Source organism: Anolis carolinensis, chromosome 5 (assembly GCF_035594765.1).
Source record: "Anolis carolinensis isolate JA03-04 chromosome 5, rAnoCar3.1.pri, whole genome shotgun sequence".
Lineage (NCBI taxonomy): Eukaryota > Metazoa > Chordata > Lepidosauria > Squamata > Dactyloidae > Anolis > Anolis carolinensis.
In genome coordinates, this window is record NC_085845.1 from 1,660,906 (window position 1) to 1,678,352 (window position 17,447).

Consider the following 17,447-nt stretch of genomic DNA (forward strand, 5'->3'; position numbering starts at 1 on the left):
CATGGCTACCTATTTAACACGTGCCTCGAATTCCAATCTTTGAATGCCATGATGATATTAGTGATGATGATGATGTTGATAGTGGTGGTGGTGGTGATGATGATGATGATAGTGATGATGTTGATGATGGTGATGACGACAATGTTACTGGTAATATTGATGTTGATGATGGTGGTGGCAATGATGGTGGTGGTGATGATAACCCATCTTTGCCAAGAAGTCCCATATCATGGCCACCTATTTAGCATGTGCCTTGCATTCCAACCCATGAATGCCAACCTCAGGAAGGTTTATGGCCTCTGCTTGTATGATGGTGATGACAATGGTGGTGATCATAGTAATGATGTGGATGATGGTGATGAAGTTGTTGATGATGGTGGTGTTGGGGATGATAGTGATGATGTTGATGAAGTTGTTGATGATGGTGGTGTTGGGGATGATAGTGATGATGTTGATGATGGTGATGGTGGTGTTGATGCTGATAATGATGATGGTGGTGATGGTGATTTTGATGCTGCTGCTGCTACTGATGGTGGTGATGATGGTGAAGATGGCAATGATAATGATGGTGATTACGTTGATGTTGATAATAGTTGTGGTGATTATGGTGATGATGGTGATGGTGATGATGATGGTAGTGGTGGTGGTGTTGATAGTGGTGATGATAATGATTGGCGATGATGATGGTAGTGGCGGTAATTATTATGGTGGTGTTGATGGTGGTGATGATAATGATGGTGGTGGTTGTGGTAATGGTGATGACGATGATGGTGATGATGGTAGTGATAGTGATAACCCACCTTTCCCAGATCATAGCCACCTATTTCTAATTCTAATCTATGTTTGCCAACCTGATGAACGTTGGTGGCCTTTGCTTTGATGATGTTGTTGATGATGGCAATGGTGGTGATGAGCCACCTTTTCCCCAAAGCAGGGACTCAGGTGCCTTTTTGCCTGGAGCAGCCCCTCCATCGCAAGGGACGCCTTGAGAAAGGAAAGACTTGAGTGGACCCTCCAAGGGGCCCTTGAGCCCACTCAGCCCCTCTCTCCTTCCCCATTGCCCACAGGTTGCTGCATGACACGGATGCCGGCCACATGAGCTTCGTGGAGGAGGTCTTTGAGAACCAGGCCCGGCTCCCCGGAGGGCAGTGGGTCCACATGGCGGAGGCCTACACTGATGTGGTGAGGAAGGAAGAAGGAAGAAGGAAGGAAGGAAGGAAGGGCGTCTTCTTCTCTGGGGGCTCCAGGGATGCTCTGTCCATGGTTTTAGCACATATCATGGAGACTGTCCCCCCATCCATGCGCCTGTGCATGCTGCCCATGTTCACACCCTTCTCCTCATCTTCATGTTTCCATCTTTCCACCTCTCCATTTTCTCCTTTGCTCGGATGCTGCTCTCCTTTGTTCTTATTCTCTTTGTCTTCCTCTTCTCCTTACTTCTTCCTTCCTTCTTTCACCTCAGTTATTGCTCCTCCTCTCCTCCCTTCTTCTTTCCCCTTCTTCCTCCTTTTCCCATTCTTTTCTGCTTCTCCTCCTTCTCCTCTGCTCCTTCTTTCCCTTCCTCCTCCTTTCTTTTCCTCTTCTGTCTCCTCCTTTTCCCCCAGGCCTTGATCTGGCTTGCTTCTTCTCTTCCAGAACGGGGAGAAGGTTCTGCCCAAGGAGGAGATCGAGTGTCCCTTGGGCTGGAAGTGGGAGGACTTTGAGTGGGACATCGACCTCAACCGGGCCGTGGACGAGAGAGGTAACAAGGAGGGTCTGTGGGTCTGGGTCTGTGGCAGGCATGGGCAGACTTGGGCCCTCCCTCCAGGTGTTTTGGACTTCGACTCCCATAACTCCTAATAGCAAGTCTTGTCTTTAGTCGTTCCCTTCTGTGATGTCCTTCTCTGTCTGTCTGTCTCTCTCTGAGGCTGGGAATACGGCATCACCATCCCTCCGGACCACAAGCCCAAGAGCTGGGTCCCCACCGAGAAGATGTACCACACCAACCGGTGCCGGCGCTGGGTCCGGCTGCGGAGGAGGGACCTAGCCCAGGTGGAGGCCCTCAGGAAGGTGAGAGCGAGCCGTGACTTCCGGGCCTTTGGCCATCTTGGTAGCCCTTCTCTGGACATAGGTCACTCTTGTCCACCTCCCACTTGAATTGCTTTTGCCCAGAACTAAACACGGGGTTGTTATTCCAGGTGAGGAGGCCTGGCCAAAGCAGACGGGAATGGGACTGTTGCACCCCAGCAAAGGTCCACCTTGCTCTCAACATACACCACTGAGACAGACTTGATATAAACAGTTTATTGATAAAAAGGTAGCAAAAAGTAAGGCAAAAGCAATAAGGGAATGCAATAATCCAAATAGAGTTCAGTGTCCCAAAAACAGCAAGTAAATCCTTAGAACACAAAGCTTAAAACAGGAACATGATCTTCAAAGCAAAATCCAAAGTACATGATACAAACAGGAGCATGAAGACAAGAAAACCATAGAAACTTGAACCAAGACTTGAGGCTTGAAAACAGGAGATCTTGCTCTCAACGCAAAGTGTCCTCACATTTCCCCTTACTTACCCATTCTTACAAGACATGAAGGCATTCCTTTGACCTTGGGTTCCCAGACTTTTGGCAGCAATCCTTAGCGAATGTCTAGGGAGTTTGGTTCTCAGACTCAGCCTTGTTTCTTTGTCTAATTGGACTTCCTCATTATCACTTTCAGAACCACCTGGCTGTTGTTGACTTTCCCTCCCGTTCTAAGAGCTGGGAAAGGTCACTCTGCTCTGAAGCCTCTGTTATCACATCTTGGCCGTCTTGGCTGCCTGCGGCCTTCTCAGAATCTCTGGCTGCTCAGACTGTCTAACATTTTCAGTTTCAGACTGTGCAAACCATCATCAGACTGAACCACAACAGGAACTAGGGTCTGAGTGACACTAGACTCCCCTTGACACAGCCCAGAATCGCATCGGCCTTTTTTGCTACCGCATCATGCTCCTGGCTAATGCTCAGCTTATTGTCTCCAAAGATACCTAACTCCCTTTTCAATATATTGTTTTCAAGTCAGGTGTGACCCATTCTGTATCACATGCATGGACAAACGTGGGCCCTCCAGGTGTTTTAGACTCCAACTCCCACAATTCCTAACAGCCTACCGGCTGTTAGGAATTGTGGGAGTTGGAGTCCAAAACACCTGGAGGGCCCACGTTTGCTCGTGTCTGCTGTATCACTTCATTTCCAAGTGTTGTGTTGTATATTTCCTTGTGTCGGAATCCGTTGTGCTATTTTTGGCCCATCTCTCTAATCTGTGAAGATCATTTTGGATTCGGAGCATGATCTATCCATCCCAATTTGGGGTGATCAATTAATATGATCAGTATGCTTCCAATTCCATGGTCCAAGACATTGATAAAGATCAAATTAAGAGTAGCATTTATATGGTTTAGCCCACGTTTTATGTTCTGCTGCCTGTAGTTCCTCCACCAAGCTCTAGGTGGCGCCTTTGGACCAGGAATGCCTGCAATGATCTAGCCTAGTTCCAGATACAGAAGAGTCTCACTTATCCAACATAAACTGGCCGGCAGAACGTTGGATAAGCGAATATGTTGGATAATAAGGAGAGATTAAGGAAAAGCCTATTAAACATCAAATTAGGTTATGATTTTACAAATTAAGCACCAAAACATCATGTTATACAACAAATCTGGAAGAAAAAGTAGTTCAATACGCAGTAATGCTACGTAGTAATTACTGTATTTACGAATTTCGCACCAAAATATCATGATATATTGAAAACATTGACTACAAAAATGTGTTGGATAATCCAGAACGTTGGATAAGCGAGTGTTGGATAAGTGAGACTCTACTGTACATGTAATGCAGTTGGAATTGCATTATTGCATATAATTCAATTCAGTGCAATTCAGCTGCATTATATGAGCATCTAATGTTTGTAAGCAGCCTTGGATTTCAGGATGATAATCACGATAACAGTGATGATGATATTAAAAAACCAGTATAAAAAAACTCTTTAAAAAAATGTAAAAATCAGGACAGTAAATAAAGAACAACATTCTGAAAACAGAGAAATTCCAGACATGAAACAATCAGGGCCAGCTAAAACCTCCAAACAAAGGATTCTCCCAGGCAGGAAGAGGCCAGGCCTTGAGGCCACAGGGCCATCAAATGCTAATCAAGGTGATTAATTACAACATCCACACTTGCCTCCAACAGACAAAAGTTTTTTCTCCAACCCTGTACCTTACACAGATATATAAACCCCAGTTGCCTAGTTTCCAACATATCTCACACCTCTAGGGATGCCTGTCACAGATGTGGGCGAAACGCCAGGAGAGAATGCTTCTGGAACATGGCCATATGGCCCAAAAGAGTCATAACAACCTAGTGATTCTGGCCATGAAAGCCTTCAGCAATACATCAATGATGATATTAATAATAATACTATAACATAATGCTGGTAATAATAATGAGAATTAGAATAATAATAAGATGATGATGATGATGATGATGATGATTGCACCCAGTATCTGTTTTGATTTTTGTAAACAGCCTTTGATTCCAGGATGATGATCATGATAATAGTGATGATGATATCAATAATAATCTACAATATAACAACAACAACAATATCATGGTATGCAAATGGCCATCGCAACATGTGCCTAGCAAATAAAGAATATATATCTTTGGGTTTTCTAAAATTGACCAATGGCTGAGGGTCTTCCTCACCTTCCACACCTACTTTGGCACAAATGATACCAATGACCTCACTTGTTTACTCTGAGCTTTCTTCTCCCTTTGGAACTTCCTGGAGAAAGGCACCAGCTCACAGGAAGGGAGGGGCATATGCAGAGGCAAAGCTACATAGGCAAAAATTTACTACTTTCTGGATTATGGTCCCTAGCCTACTGTCTCTCTTCCTTCTTGTTGATGGTGATGCTGAGGAGCGTGTTTTTCCTTTCCTTTCCTTTCCTTTCCTTTCCTTTTGTAAGGCGCTAATAACGACTGCCACCAATTTGTAAAGATGCAACCACCAAAGACTCAGAGAGGATACCTTTTACTTTTTTCTTTCTTTCTTTCTTTCTTCTTATTCCCTTTAGATGGTAGCGTAACTTGGTTTATAATATATGTGACAGATGCTTAGATGTTGGAAGAACAATAACAAGTTTATTCAGGCACAGAGCTTAGTGGTTACAATGTTGTTTCTCACTTGGAGGTATTTTTATTAACAGTTATAATACTAGAATGAGATGAGTCAACTCCCTAAAGTGTCACTTCTTTTACTTAAAGTAGTTAGAACTTCTTTCTCTGCTACTTTTAAACCGCAGTCACCCCTGTGATATACAATCACAGATTCTCTGTTCCTTACCAGGACACAGACTGTTGTGGTAATCTCTGAGCGGTTAGACTCAATTTAACCCTCTCTGGGGGAGATTCCACCAAAATCAGCAGAGTAGCAAAAGCAAAGCTTTCAAATGCAACAGTTACTTACACTGGCGAGCAAGAGAAGCCTTTAGGATTGCAATGGACTGCAGAGTCTCAATAAAAGTTCAAAAATATTTATTCAGGTAAAAAGAACTCCATTGTAGATAGAAAGGCTTGGGAGCTGTCTAGATTACTATAGACTGGTTTCTAAGGAAAAATAAGAAAGGAAAATAACAAACATCTACATAGTTACATCTTGCCAGGAGAGATGGCAGGATGCTGCTTGTTAGCTTGAAGAACAAAGGGAGAGAGAGAACCAAAAATAGTTCCAACCGCATGGTCCAGTTTATTGGGGCCATAAAAGACATTCTGACCAATGGAAAGTTAGTGTCCCTAAAGATTCACATTTCTACTAACTTCAAAGTAAGGGATGTGACGTACACAGGATAGAGTGAAACACAGTAAAGCCTGTCTAGGCATGCTTTGGAAACAGGGAAAGGGTTCCCTCAATCTAACTCTATCATCTATCTAACTACATTTGGACTTGAGTAGTCCAGGATGATTTCCCAACACAGACTACATTAAATAAGTCACCAAACTTATTTTAAACCGACTCAAAATGACCAATTGAGTCTCCTTGATCCCCTCAACCTAGGATCAATCTTCCCTGTGCCTCATCAGAGCACAGACTGACTCTCTTTTTTAAACTCTGCACTTCTTCAACAAAATGGCAGTTGGCTCCACCTACTTCTCCATGGCAACCAGCTTCTGAGTGCTGAGAGGCAATAACTGTAATACTTACCCTTTTAAAACACAAACACACAATTAAACATAACATCTGTAAACCAAAAATTCGTACTTCACTACACCTTTCCTTTCCTTTCCCTGCAGAGCAAACAGGAGGAGCTGGAGGGCGAGGGCTGGGAGTACGCGTCCCTCTTCGGCTGGAAGTTCCACATGAAATGCCGCAAGACGGACTCCTTCCGCCGCCGGAGGTGGAGGCGCCGCATGGAGCCCCTGGAGCAGGCCGGGGCCGCCGCCGCCTTCGCCCTGGAAGGGGCCCTGGTAGGCACAAGGCCCCTCCTCATGGGGCCACAATGGGGACGCCGGGAAGAGGGGGCAGGAAGGGTTTTTCCACCACAAACCACACACTGTGCAGATAATCCAATGTAAGAATTTATTGAAAGCAGAGTATCATACAAACTGAGTAGATGACAAGCAAGCAAAGATAAAAAGGAATCAAAGTTCACCAGGTTATGTCCATAGATGCCAAAAGTCCCAAAAATCCCTTTTGAGAAAGTCTCTCAGATAAATACAGCGATATGTGCAAGAACAAGGTACACAGATCCAAGGCAGGCAAAACTATGCCATTCAAAGGCAAGGTGCATGAATCTCAGACAGGCAAAATGATGCCTTGCAAAATCAGAACACAGAAACAGCTTGACACTTAATTATAGGAATTCCACAACTCTTTCTGAGAGGTCTGTACCTGAACACAACGTAGCTCTCACGATTGTATCAACATGAACCACTTTTAAAGCCAAAAATCCCTCCCATGAGGTCACCTCTTTTGCACTTGATCTCCTTATCTCTGAGCCACTTGGAGAAGCGAGTTCTTAATTTACTTTGATAAACATTTGTGTTCACCAATTTCCTTTGACAGCACTTCTGCTAGGTTCCCTTGGAAATGGCCTTCACCGTTCTCTTGGAATCTACCAGGAGAAACCAAAACATTGCTGCTGCCAGATTCCAAAACATTTCTGTCTGGGTCCTCTGAATCTCTCGCCGCCTTTTCTGATTTGGGCCCTAAAATATCAGGGAATTGGATGCTCGAATTATGCCACAGTTTTTAAGTTTCGCTTCAAGCCCATCTTTCAATCTCTTTTCCTGTCCATCAATGTTCCATTTTCCATTCTTGAGTTGGGAGTACAGTAACTGATTTGGGAGACAGAGATCTTTGGGCATTTGGACAACGTGGCCGTCAGTCCAGCGGAGTTGATGGTGCAGGAGCATCGCTTCAGTGCTGGTGGTCTTTGCTTCTTCTTCCAGCACGCTGGCATTTGTCCACCTGTCTTCCCAAGAGATTTGCAGGATTTTTCGGAAGCAAAACTGATGGAATCGTTTGCAGAAGTTGGGAGTGACATTTGTAGATGGTCCACGTTTCACAGGCGTAGAACAGGGTTGGGAGGACAATAGCTTTATGAACAAGCATGTTGATCTCCTAAAAGATGTCCCGATCCTCAAACACTCTGTGCTTCTTTCGGAAGAATGCTGCACTTGCAGAGCTCAGGCGGTGTTGTATTTCAGCATCAATGTTGCCAAGGTAGCTGGCCAAGGTAGCGGAAATGGTCAACATTTTCTAACGTTACATCATTAAGGTGTATTTCTGGCCTTGCAGAGGGATTGGCTGGTGACTGCTGGAAGAGCACTTTGGTTTTTTCAATGTTCAGTGAGAGGCCAAGCTTTTTGTATGCTTCCTCAAAGCGTTTAGAGTGGCTTGTTTGTCTTTTTCTGAAGGAGCACAGACTACGCTATCATCAGCATACTGGAATTCTATAACAAACATTGTGACCTTGGTTTTGGCTTTCAGTCTGCTGAGGTTAAATAGCTTGCCACCTGTACGATAGATCAGAGGTCCCCAAACTAAGGCCCAGGGGCCGGATGCGGCCCATCAAAGCTATTTATCCAGCCCCCATGGCACAAGGGCAGAAGGGGGTTGGGCTAAATGACCCAAGGAATCTCTTTTTCTCTTACAACCATTATTATTATTATTATTATTATTATTATTATTATTATTATTATTATTATTATCATTAACATTGAGGCTGGGTGGACATCTGTCAGGGGCAATACTAATGGCTTTTGGTGCACAAAGGCAGAAGGGGATAGAACTAAATGGCCCAAGGGGTCTCTTCCAACCCTCTTTATTATTATTATTATTATTATTATTATTATTATTATTATTATTATTATTAATAATAATAATAATAATAACATTGAGGCTGGGTGGCCATCTATCAGGGATGCTTTGCTTGTGCTTTCAGTGCACAAAGGCAGAAGGGGATTGGACTCAATGGGCCAAAGGGTCTCTTCCAACCCTTTTTTATTATTGTTGTTGTTATTATTATTATTATTATTATTATTATTATTATTATTATTATTATTAATTATTGCTCGGTGGCCAACTATAGTCCGGTCCTCCAACTGTCTGAAGGATCGTGAACTGGCTCCCTGTTTAAAAGGTTTGGGGACCCCTGCGATAGATGATCACACTGATGAGTGGCTTCCCACCAATAATGGCATCATTAAGACCCATTGGCTTTACAAAAGACCTGCAAAATCGCAACGGGTCGACATCACAGCGGCGTTCGCCTTGGGATTTTGGGGAGGTGGGCTTGGCTTTGGGGGGCTGCCTTGATGACCGTTTGCGGGGTCCAGGGTTGACTCCTTGGCATTTGGAAGCCACCCCCAGATTCAGGTGCCCGCGTTGCAAGGGAATTCGGGGCCACGGTTCCCCTGAAAGGTTTTTCCTTGTTGGAGAAGCCAAGGCTGCTCTTGGGAAGGACGGCTGCCAGCCCCGGCCTCGACTCCCCCCAACGCGACCCGTTCCCACATTTATTTTCTTAACTAATACGTTGGCTTTCTTAAGACATTGGATTTCATAATCTCCTGGCTTTTCCAGGCAGCTAATGGGAACCAAAGGGCTCTGGCACAAAGGCCCTATTATGTTTCCCCCTTCCCCATCCTCCTCCCCGCTCCTCTGGATTTTCCTTCTTTATGTTACATTTTGTCCTTTTCCTCCTGACATTTGGATTCGGTTTGGGGCAAGTTCATCTATAAAATGTAGTCGTGTGGTTTGCCCTTTTTTCCTTTTAAAATATGTTTTGGTATATTCTTACTCACCTCCGGCGCTTGCCAAGTTTCCCTGACTTCTTGCGCAGAGAGTGGCCAAACGGCACGGGCTTAAAATAAAAAGGGAACGAGGAAAAGAAAGGGAAAGAACCCCCCCTCCTTTTGCACGGGCCTCCCAAGATGCCCCAGGAATTCAAAACGTGTGCCCAGGATCCCTATAAGTATCTCTGTCATAGATATACTCATAGGGAATGCCACCACCAAGTGAGGAGCCTCCTGGAATCCTCCTTTGACCTGGAGCCATTCTCCAAAAGAATCACAGAGAAGAATCACAGAGTAGGATGAGACCCCCAAAGGCTATCCAGTCTGACCCCCTTCTGCTTCTGACCCCGTGGTGCCTTCACAATCTCATAGATGACCATTAGCTAGTTCCTACTTCATCGTTATAGTTAATCCTAATGGTTCCTCTTAGTTCTACTGCTTGACGGTTGTGGTTCCTTCCAACTCTGCTCCTTGAAATTTTCTTCCAACTCCACTGGCTGACCCTTGCTTGGGGTTGTTTCTGTTGCACCTCAGGTTATCTTCACCTTGCACACAGAATGTAGTCTTTTGTAGTTTATTAGAAAATAGGCAAAAGATAGTTCATAAAAGGTAAAAGTTCAGTTCCAAAAGATAGTTACAGAAACAAGACTGTAAGCAATGAATCCATAGAAACATAAGGCATGAAACAAGGTCCTTTTCAAAGAAGCCAAAATCCCAGCAACCAGAATACAACCAGGCTATGCGATAATACAGGAAAGCAGACTTGGTTCTTGATTCAAGCGAGGAAATTGCTTTGACAAAGATCTCCCTTTCAGCAGACTGTTTTAATAGCAAGACGTGAAGGCATTTCTTTGCCCTTTGACTTCCCTCTTATTTGCTATTTGGAGGCTTCTGCGCAACCCCTGAAATTCCAACCAACTAGCACGATAGAGAGAAGCGGCCTTATCGTCAATGCCACTGAGCTCATTAGTGTTATCAAACTGAGGCTGGGAGCTGCTCTCCCTTTCTGCTTCTTGCACCTGAAAACCATCATCAGAAACAGCATCATTTCTTCCCATGGAAAAAACTCCCTGCTCTTCATCTCCCACAGCAGGAACACTCTGCACCTGAATCCCATAATTCCCATCAGAGTCATCTTGAAACTCATCCTGAATCTGAATCCCATCATCTGGAAACTGCATCCCAGAATCCTCATCAGAGTCACACAAAGACAAAGGCTGAGTCACAACAGTTTCCTACTCTGCTGGATGATGTTTGTGATTCCTTCCTTCAGATGCTGTTTGACCCTTGTGGTTCCTTCCAGACCTTCTAGTTGACCCTTGTGGCTCCTTCAGGCACTATTAGATAACCCTTATGTTTCTGTCCAACTCTACTAATTGGATCCTTGCCATCCCATCCAACTCTATTAGTAGACCCTGGTGGCTTCTTCCATCCCTACTGGTTGATCATTGCAGTTGTTTCCATCTCTCTGGAATAAGATTGGAGATCTTTTCTAACGCTCCTTGTTGACCGTTGTAGTTCCTTCCCAACTTGACTACTTGAACCTTGCAGTTCCTTTTGATTCAAGTTGTTGATTCCTTGCAATATCTTTCTATCAAATGGCCCTTGTAGTTCCTTCTGACTTGTAATTTCCTTTTCATTCTGATAGTTGAGCCTTAAGGTTCCTTCCAACTCTATTAGTTGGATTCTTGTGATTTCCTTCTATTAGTTGACCCTTATGGTTACTTTCAATTTCTACTGGATGACCATTTCAGGTTCTTCCAACTCTATTAGTTCAATACTACGCTTTATGCGGGAGGCTAATTTAACTAATCTACAACACCATAAAACTGCCAGCAAAACATGAGGAAAAGAATGAGGAAGAACAGCCACCAATGGACGGTGAAGCAACAGCTCCCCCTGTGGCCGGAATCGTGAAGCTGGAAAGATGTTAAAATGCCTCTGTGTCTGTCTAAAACTGAATGTTGTTTGTCTGTTGGCATTGAATGTTTGCCATATATGTGTTCATTGTAATCTGCCCTGAGTCCCCTTCGGGGTGAGAAAGAAGGGCGGAATATAAATACTATAAATAATAGTAATAATAATAATAATAATAATAATAATAATAATAATAACTCTGCTAGTTGACCCTGACGGTTCCTTCCATCTCTACTAATTGGATTCTTACAATTTCCTTCTAACTGTATTGGATGACTATTGTAGTTCCTTCCATCTCTACTGGATGACCATTGTAGTTCCTTCCATCTCTACTGGATGACCATTTCAGGTTCTTCCAACTCTAGTAGTTGAATCCTTGCAATTTCTTTGAATTCTACTGGATGGCCCTTATGGTTCCTTCCAGTTTTGCTACTTGAAACTTGCATTTCCATCTGACCCAAGTAGTTGAAGCCTTGTAATTTACTTCTTATTCTGATAGTTGACCCTTGTGGTTCCTTCTATCTCTACTAATGGACTCTTGCAATTTCCTTCTAACTCTACTAGTTCACCCTTGTGGTTCCTTCCATCTCTACTGGAGGACCATTTCAGGTTCTTCCAACTCTAGTAGTTGAATCCTTGCAATTTCTTTCAACTCTACCAAATAACTCTTAAGGTTCCTTCCAACAAGTTGGATTTCTGCAATTTCCTGTTGTGGTTCCTTCCATCTTTACTGGATGATCATTTCAGGTTCTTCCAACTCTACTAGTTGAATCCTTGCAATATTTCTCTAACTCTACTAGTTGAATCTTTCAGTTGCTTCAATCTCTCGGTTTTCTCCAACTCTACAAGTTGGATTTCTACAATTTCCTGTTGTGGTTCCTTCCATCTCTATTGGATGATCATTTTGGGTTCTTCCAACTCTACTAGTTGAATCCTTGCAATATTTCTCTAACTCTACTAGTTGAACCTTGTAGTTCCTTCCATCTCTTGGTGTTCTCCAATTCTACAAGTTGACCTTTGCAGCTTGTTTTGGAAGGATCCTTGGTATCCCTTCCAACTCTACCAGTTGACCACTAGGTTCTTTCTAATGGTGTCTAATGGTGACATTCCAAATCTTCCAGATCCTTAATGTGGTCCTTCCAATTCCTGTGGAGACCAAAATCCACTGCTTGTGGTAATATGAATAACTAAAGACAAGCTGTGAGTATCATATTCTTTTTTGGGTTCACAGATTATATATTCTTCTATATATGTTCCATTATTCATGTCATAATGTAATACTACCTTTAGCCACTATCTATGTCCCCTTAGGATCCACCTATCCAGAAAACTGATGGTGAATTTCTCACCTTAACAGTTGAACCTTTTCTGATTATTTAAGTAAGTAGAGTGTCAGAATATACTTTTTTGTGAACTCTTTTGTAAACTTTCTTTACAAACTATTCAATTGCATGTATATATTTATGATATGTATTATTTGTAGACCCAACCGCCTGACGAAGACTCATGTGAGTCGAAACCGGTTGCAGGTTCGAGTCAAGTTATATGAGAACTGGAGTCTACTTATATGTAATAAAGAACAGGACATTTACTCACATGAAAAACTTGGCCTTATACTTCAAGAGAAGAACCGCTGGTTTCTACATCTATGTGATTGGGACAGTCCTGTTTTTTTGGATATATATTATTGTAATGTATACATTGAGTTTATTTAGTTATTTTCATATTACCACAAGCAGTGGATTTTGGTCTCCACAGTTTTAGGGGAGCCCATTGTTCTTTTAGGTCCTTCCAATTCCTTCCAACCCTATTAGATGGCCCTTGCAGCGCTTTCTAGCTCTTTCTTAGGATTCAAGGAGTGGGAAGGTGATGAAATAGCTTCTTTGGCAGAAATAAAACCCTGCAAGACCCAGTTATCCCCAATGGACGGAAGAGCTTAACCACCTTCCTGACCAGCTTCTCAGGCCCAGGTTCTGGAAACCCCATCCGTTGCTCTTTACAAAGGATGCCCGGTAATTGAAACTATGGCACGGAGGGGCGTCTGCGTGGATCTCAGAAGCGTGACCATCTCCTGGAGGCCCCGCTTCCATTTCCACCGAATCGCCTGCAATTAGGAGGTGAGAAAAGCGACTAAAAGCGTTGGCCGCGCCATGAAGAGGGGTTCCCCTCCATTAATTATATTGGCCGAGGCTCTTAGCGGAATACGTTTCACAGCCAGCGCTCCGTTTACATCTGGATTGGAGCAGATCCACGATTCAGGTCATCCGTATTGTTGAATCGACGCCGTTCGGTGCCGCTTCAATCGCTTTGACTTAGTTCTTTGGAATGATGGGATACGTAGTGCGGTGAGGCTCCATTCCTCGTTGGCGGGGAAGGCTTCAAGGCCTCGCAGAACTACAACTCTCACGATGCCAAAGAGTTGAGCCGTGGGAGTTGAATGAGTATCAATCTGCATTAATTTTGCAGTGTAGATAGGGACGTCCAGCTTATCCAGGATCTCAAATGGCCAACCGGTCTTTGCCCAGCTCAAGGTTGCACCTTGCCTTTTATAAATGTATACCGTATTTACTCGAGTATAAGCCGACCCGAATATAAACCGAGGCACCTAATTTTACCACAAAGAAACTGGGAAAACATTGACTCCAGTATAAGCCGAGGGTGGTAAATTTCAGAAATAAAAATAGATACCAATAAAATTAAATGAATTGAGGCATCAGTAGGTGAAATGTTTTTGAATATTTACATAAAGCTCAAATTTAAGATAAGACTGTCCAACTCTGATCAAATCATTATTCTCATCTTCTTCAATGTAAATGTGTTTATGTATCCTTTTAATAATAATAGAGTAAAATAATACATGTAATAATAATAATAATAATAATAATAATAATAATAATAATAATAAATACAGGAAAATAATACAAGTAATAAATAGAGTAAAATAATAAATGCATTAATAATCCAGTAATAATAATAATAATAATAATAATAATAATAATAATAATAATAATAAATACAGGAAAATAATACAAGTAATAAATAGAGTAAAATAATAAATGCAATAATAATAAGATCAGAGTGAAATAATACATGTATTAATAATAATAATAATAAAAATAGAGTAAAATAAATGTAACAGTAGCAACAATAATAGAGAAAAATAATAAATGTAATAACACCAATAATAATAGAGAAAAATTATAAATGTACCATATATTCTCGAGTATAAGCTGACCTAAATATAAGCCAACCAGGACCCTCACCCGAGTATAAGCCAAGGGGGGCTTTTCAGTCTTAAAAAAAGGGCTGTAAAACTAGGCTTATATTCGAATATATACAGTATTTATTTTTTATTTATTAAATGTTTATTTTTTTATTATTCCAGCGATATAAGTCCTCATTATTCAAGTGATAAAACCCATGACAGACATTGTTTATATTCCCAATGTGCTCCATTTAACACTAAGCGCTAACAAGCTTCCCTTATAAACTTTATAATAAAAGGGGGGAAACTTTAGCACAGCAGGTTAATCCCCAAGCTGCAATACATCTTGCTAACTGGAAGGTTGCGAGTTTGAAGCCCGGGTCAGGGTGAACTCCTGACTTTTAGCCCAGCTTCTGCCTAACTAGCAGTTCGAAAACAAATGTGAGTAGATAAATAGGAACTGCATTAAAGCGGGGAAATGTTTAGGCTCAGAAAAAAGGAAAAAGTTTACAAACAAAGAAAGCTCTTCGAGAGCGAGATGGAGCAACAGCACCCCCCGGTGGCCAGAACTGAGCACAGCCTCCAAAGATGCCGGAAGATGGGAAAAGCCTATATATACCTACTAGCTTTGCCCGGCCACGCGTTGCTGTGCCTTATGCTTTCAGAGTGTTGCTCTTTATTTACTGTCCTGATTTTAGAGATTATATTGTTCTATATTATTATATCACAGTAATTATTACATATTATATTTATAATCTTATATTATCTGCTTAGAACTGGATTATCTGAGGCCCCTTCTTCACAGCTGTATAAAATGCACACTGAAGTGGATTATATGGCAGTGTGGAGTCCAGATAATCCAGTTCAAAGCAGATAATGTAAGATTCTAAATGGGTTATATAGCTGTGTGGAAGGGCCTTGAGTCTACACTGCCATATAATCCAGTTCAAATCTGATAATCTGTATTTTATAGGCAGTGTGGAAGAGGCCTAAGTGAGGCCTAACTCTGCCTGTCCCCTGGGCTGAGTGGGTTGCTAGGAGACCAAGTGGGCAGAGATTAGCCTTCTAACTGGCAGCAATTGGATAAAAACAATTATTCCTCTCCCTCTAATTAGGACTTTATTTTTCTTTTCTTTTTGTTGTATGAACATAGAGGCATGGATGAGGGGTTGTGCTGCCAAGTTTAGTGTTTCTGGGATGTGTAGTTTTGTTGTTTTGTCCTAGGCCAAAATTTCATTACCCTTTTATATATATAGATATCTGTGATCTGTCTTGTCATTGTTATCATTGGCACTGATTGTTTGCCGTATATGTGTTCTGTGATCCACCCTGAGTCCCCTTCAAAGTGAGAAGGGCAGGATATAAATACTATAAATAAATAAATAATAATGTAAATAAATTAACAAGATTAAAAAAACAACTCAACCTGGCTCTACATTGAAGAATGAAGAAAGTTCAATCCCAACTTTACTGCCACGACTCAAAGCTTGCAATATTTCATTAACCCTATTATTATTATTATTATTATTATTATTATTATTATTATTATTATTTTATTGTATGACACAGCAAACAAGATAGATATGCTGGATTTCGTTTCACAAAATCACAAGTCGAACACTTCCCAAGTGTCTAGGACTGTACTATTATTATTATTATTATTATTATTATTATTATTATTATTATCACTATTATTATTATTATTATTCCCCGCTTTATCTCTCTCAAAGAGGCTTAACATAAAAGCATCTGCATACAATTTAAAATATACCGATAGGCAAACATTAAAACAGGGTTAAATATAAACAGTATTTTAAAAATACACAGTTAGAAAAACCCATTAAAACATATTCAAAGTTAAAAGTTAATTCTACTAGTTAGGATCACGGGAGATGTAGATTTGCAAGGTCTCTCACTAAACTACAACTCCCAGGATTCCATAGCATTGAATCATCCCAGTCAAAGTGGTATCGACCTGCATTCATTCTTCAGCATAGATAGGTGCACCCAATATCCGAGCTCCAAACTACAACTCCCAAGTATTCCATAGCATGGAGCCATGGCAACCAAAGTGGTGCCAAACTGCATCTATTCCACAGTGTGGATGGCCTTCCGCTTCTTCCTTCTCCTCCAAACGCCTTCCTTTTGCCTCCTCTTTCAGGGCGGAGTGACGGACGACAAGAGCGACGACGGAAAATCCGTGTCGACCCTCAACTTTGGGGTGAACCGACCCACCATCTCCTGCATCTTTGACTGTAAGTCAACCTTCTTGCAAAGATGAACCTCATTTGTGTTGTCGAAGGCTTTCATGGCCAGGATCACAGGGTTGTTGTGTGTCTTTCGGGCTGTGTGGCCATGTTCCAGAAGCATTCTCTCCTGACGTTTTGCCCACATCTATGGCAGGCATCCTCAGAGGTTGTGAGGTAGGGTTACCTCACAACCTCTGAGGATGCCTGCCAGAGATGTGGGCGAAACGTCAGAAGAGAATGCTTCTGGAACATGGCCACACAGCCCGAAAGACACACAACAACCCTATGAACCTCATTTGTTTTTGCTTTTATTTACCTTTAATAACTAGGATGATGGGCGTTTTTTTTACAGCCGGTATTAGAAGCAGGAGTGGATTTACCGCCTTGCTTCCTTCCATATAATGCAATTTGGAGCTGCATTGTATAGTCAGTGTAGATAGAGCCTAAACATCCAATGGTTCCCAACTGGAAGATGCCAGCAGAGTTCTTGGTGTTGGGAATGGATGAGCCGTTAAGCTCTAATCACCCTCTTTATGAGGTAAATTCCCATTAAAATAGCAGAGTAAAGAATTGCAGCAACGTGAGACTTACGCGGTGTGAGTTTGGAAGGCCTTCTGTGTCATGAGGAAGGCAAAGGGATGCAAAGTTAGCTTTAAAGTTTAAAAGCATTTATTGAGGTAAAAAGAAATCCATTGATGGATAGAAAAGGTTAGGACCTATCTAGCTAGTCTATCCTGATCTAATACACATAGACGGATTAAAATA

General features: G+C 42.0%; 1 protein-coding gene across 8 annotated transcripts in view; it reads left to right on the forward strand.

Annotated features, from left to right (window-relative positions):
• The window catches only part of dysf (dysferlin), a 312,999-nt gene that overhangs the window by 168,689 nt on the left and 126,863 nt on the right, over nucleotides 1-17,447 (forward strand). For all 8 annotated transcript variants that reach the window (XM_062983273.1, XM_062983274.1, XM_062983275.1 and 5 more), the window contains 5 exons: nucleotides 1,068-1,182; nucleotides 1,636-1,741; nucleotides 1,907-2,049; nucleotides 6,309-6,482; nucleotides 16,595-16,688. In XM_062983273.1, coding sequence (XP_062839343.1) covers nucleotides 1,068-1,182; nucleotides 1,636-1,741; nucleotides 1,907-2,049; nucleotides 6,309-6,482; nucleotides 16,595-16,688 — 632 coding nt within the window. The remainder of the gene's footprint in view (nucleotides 1-1,067; nucleotides 1,183-1,635; nucleotides 1,742-1,906; nucleotides 2,050-6,308; nucleotides 6,483-16,594; nucleotides 16,689-17,447) is intronic.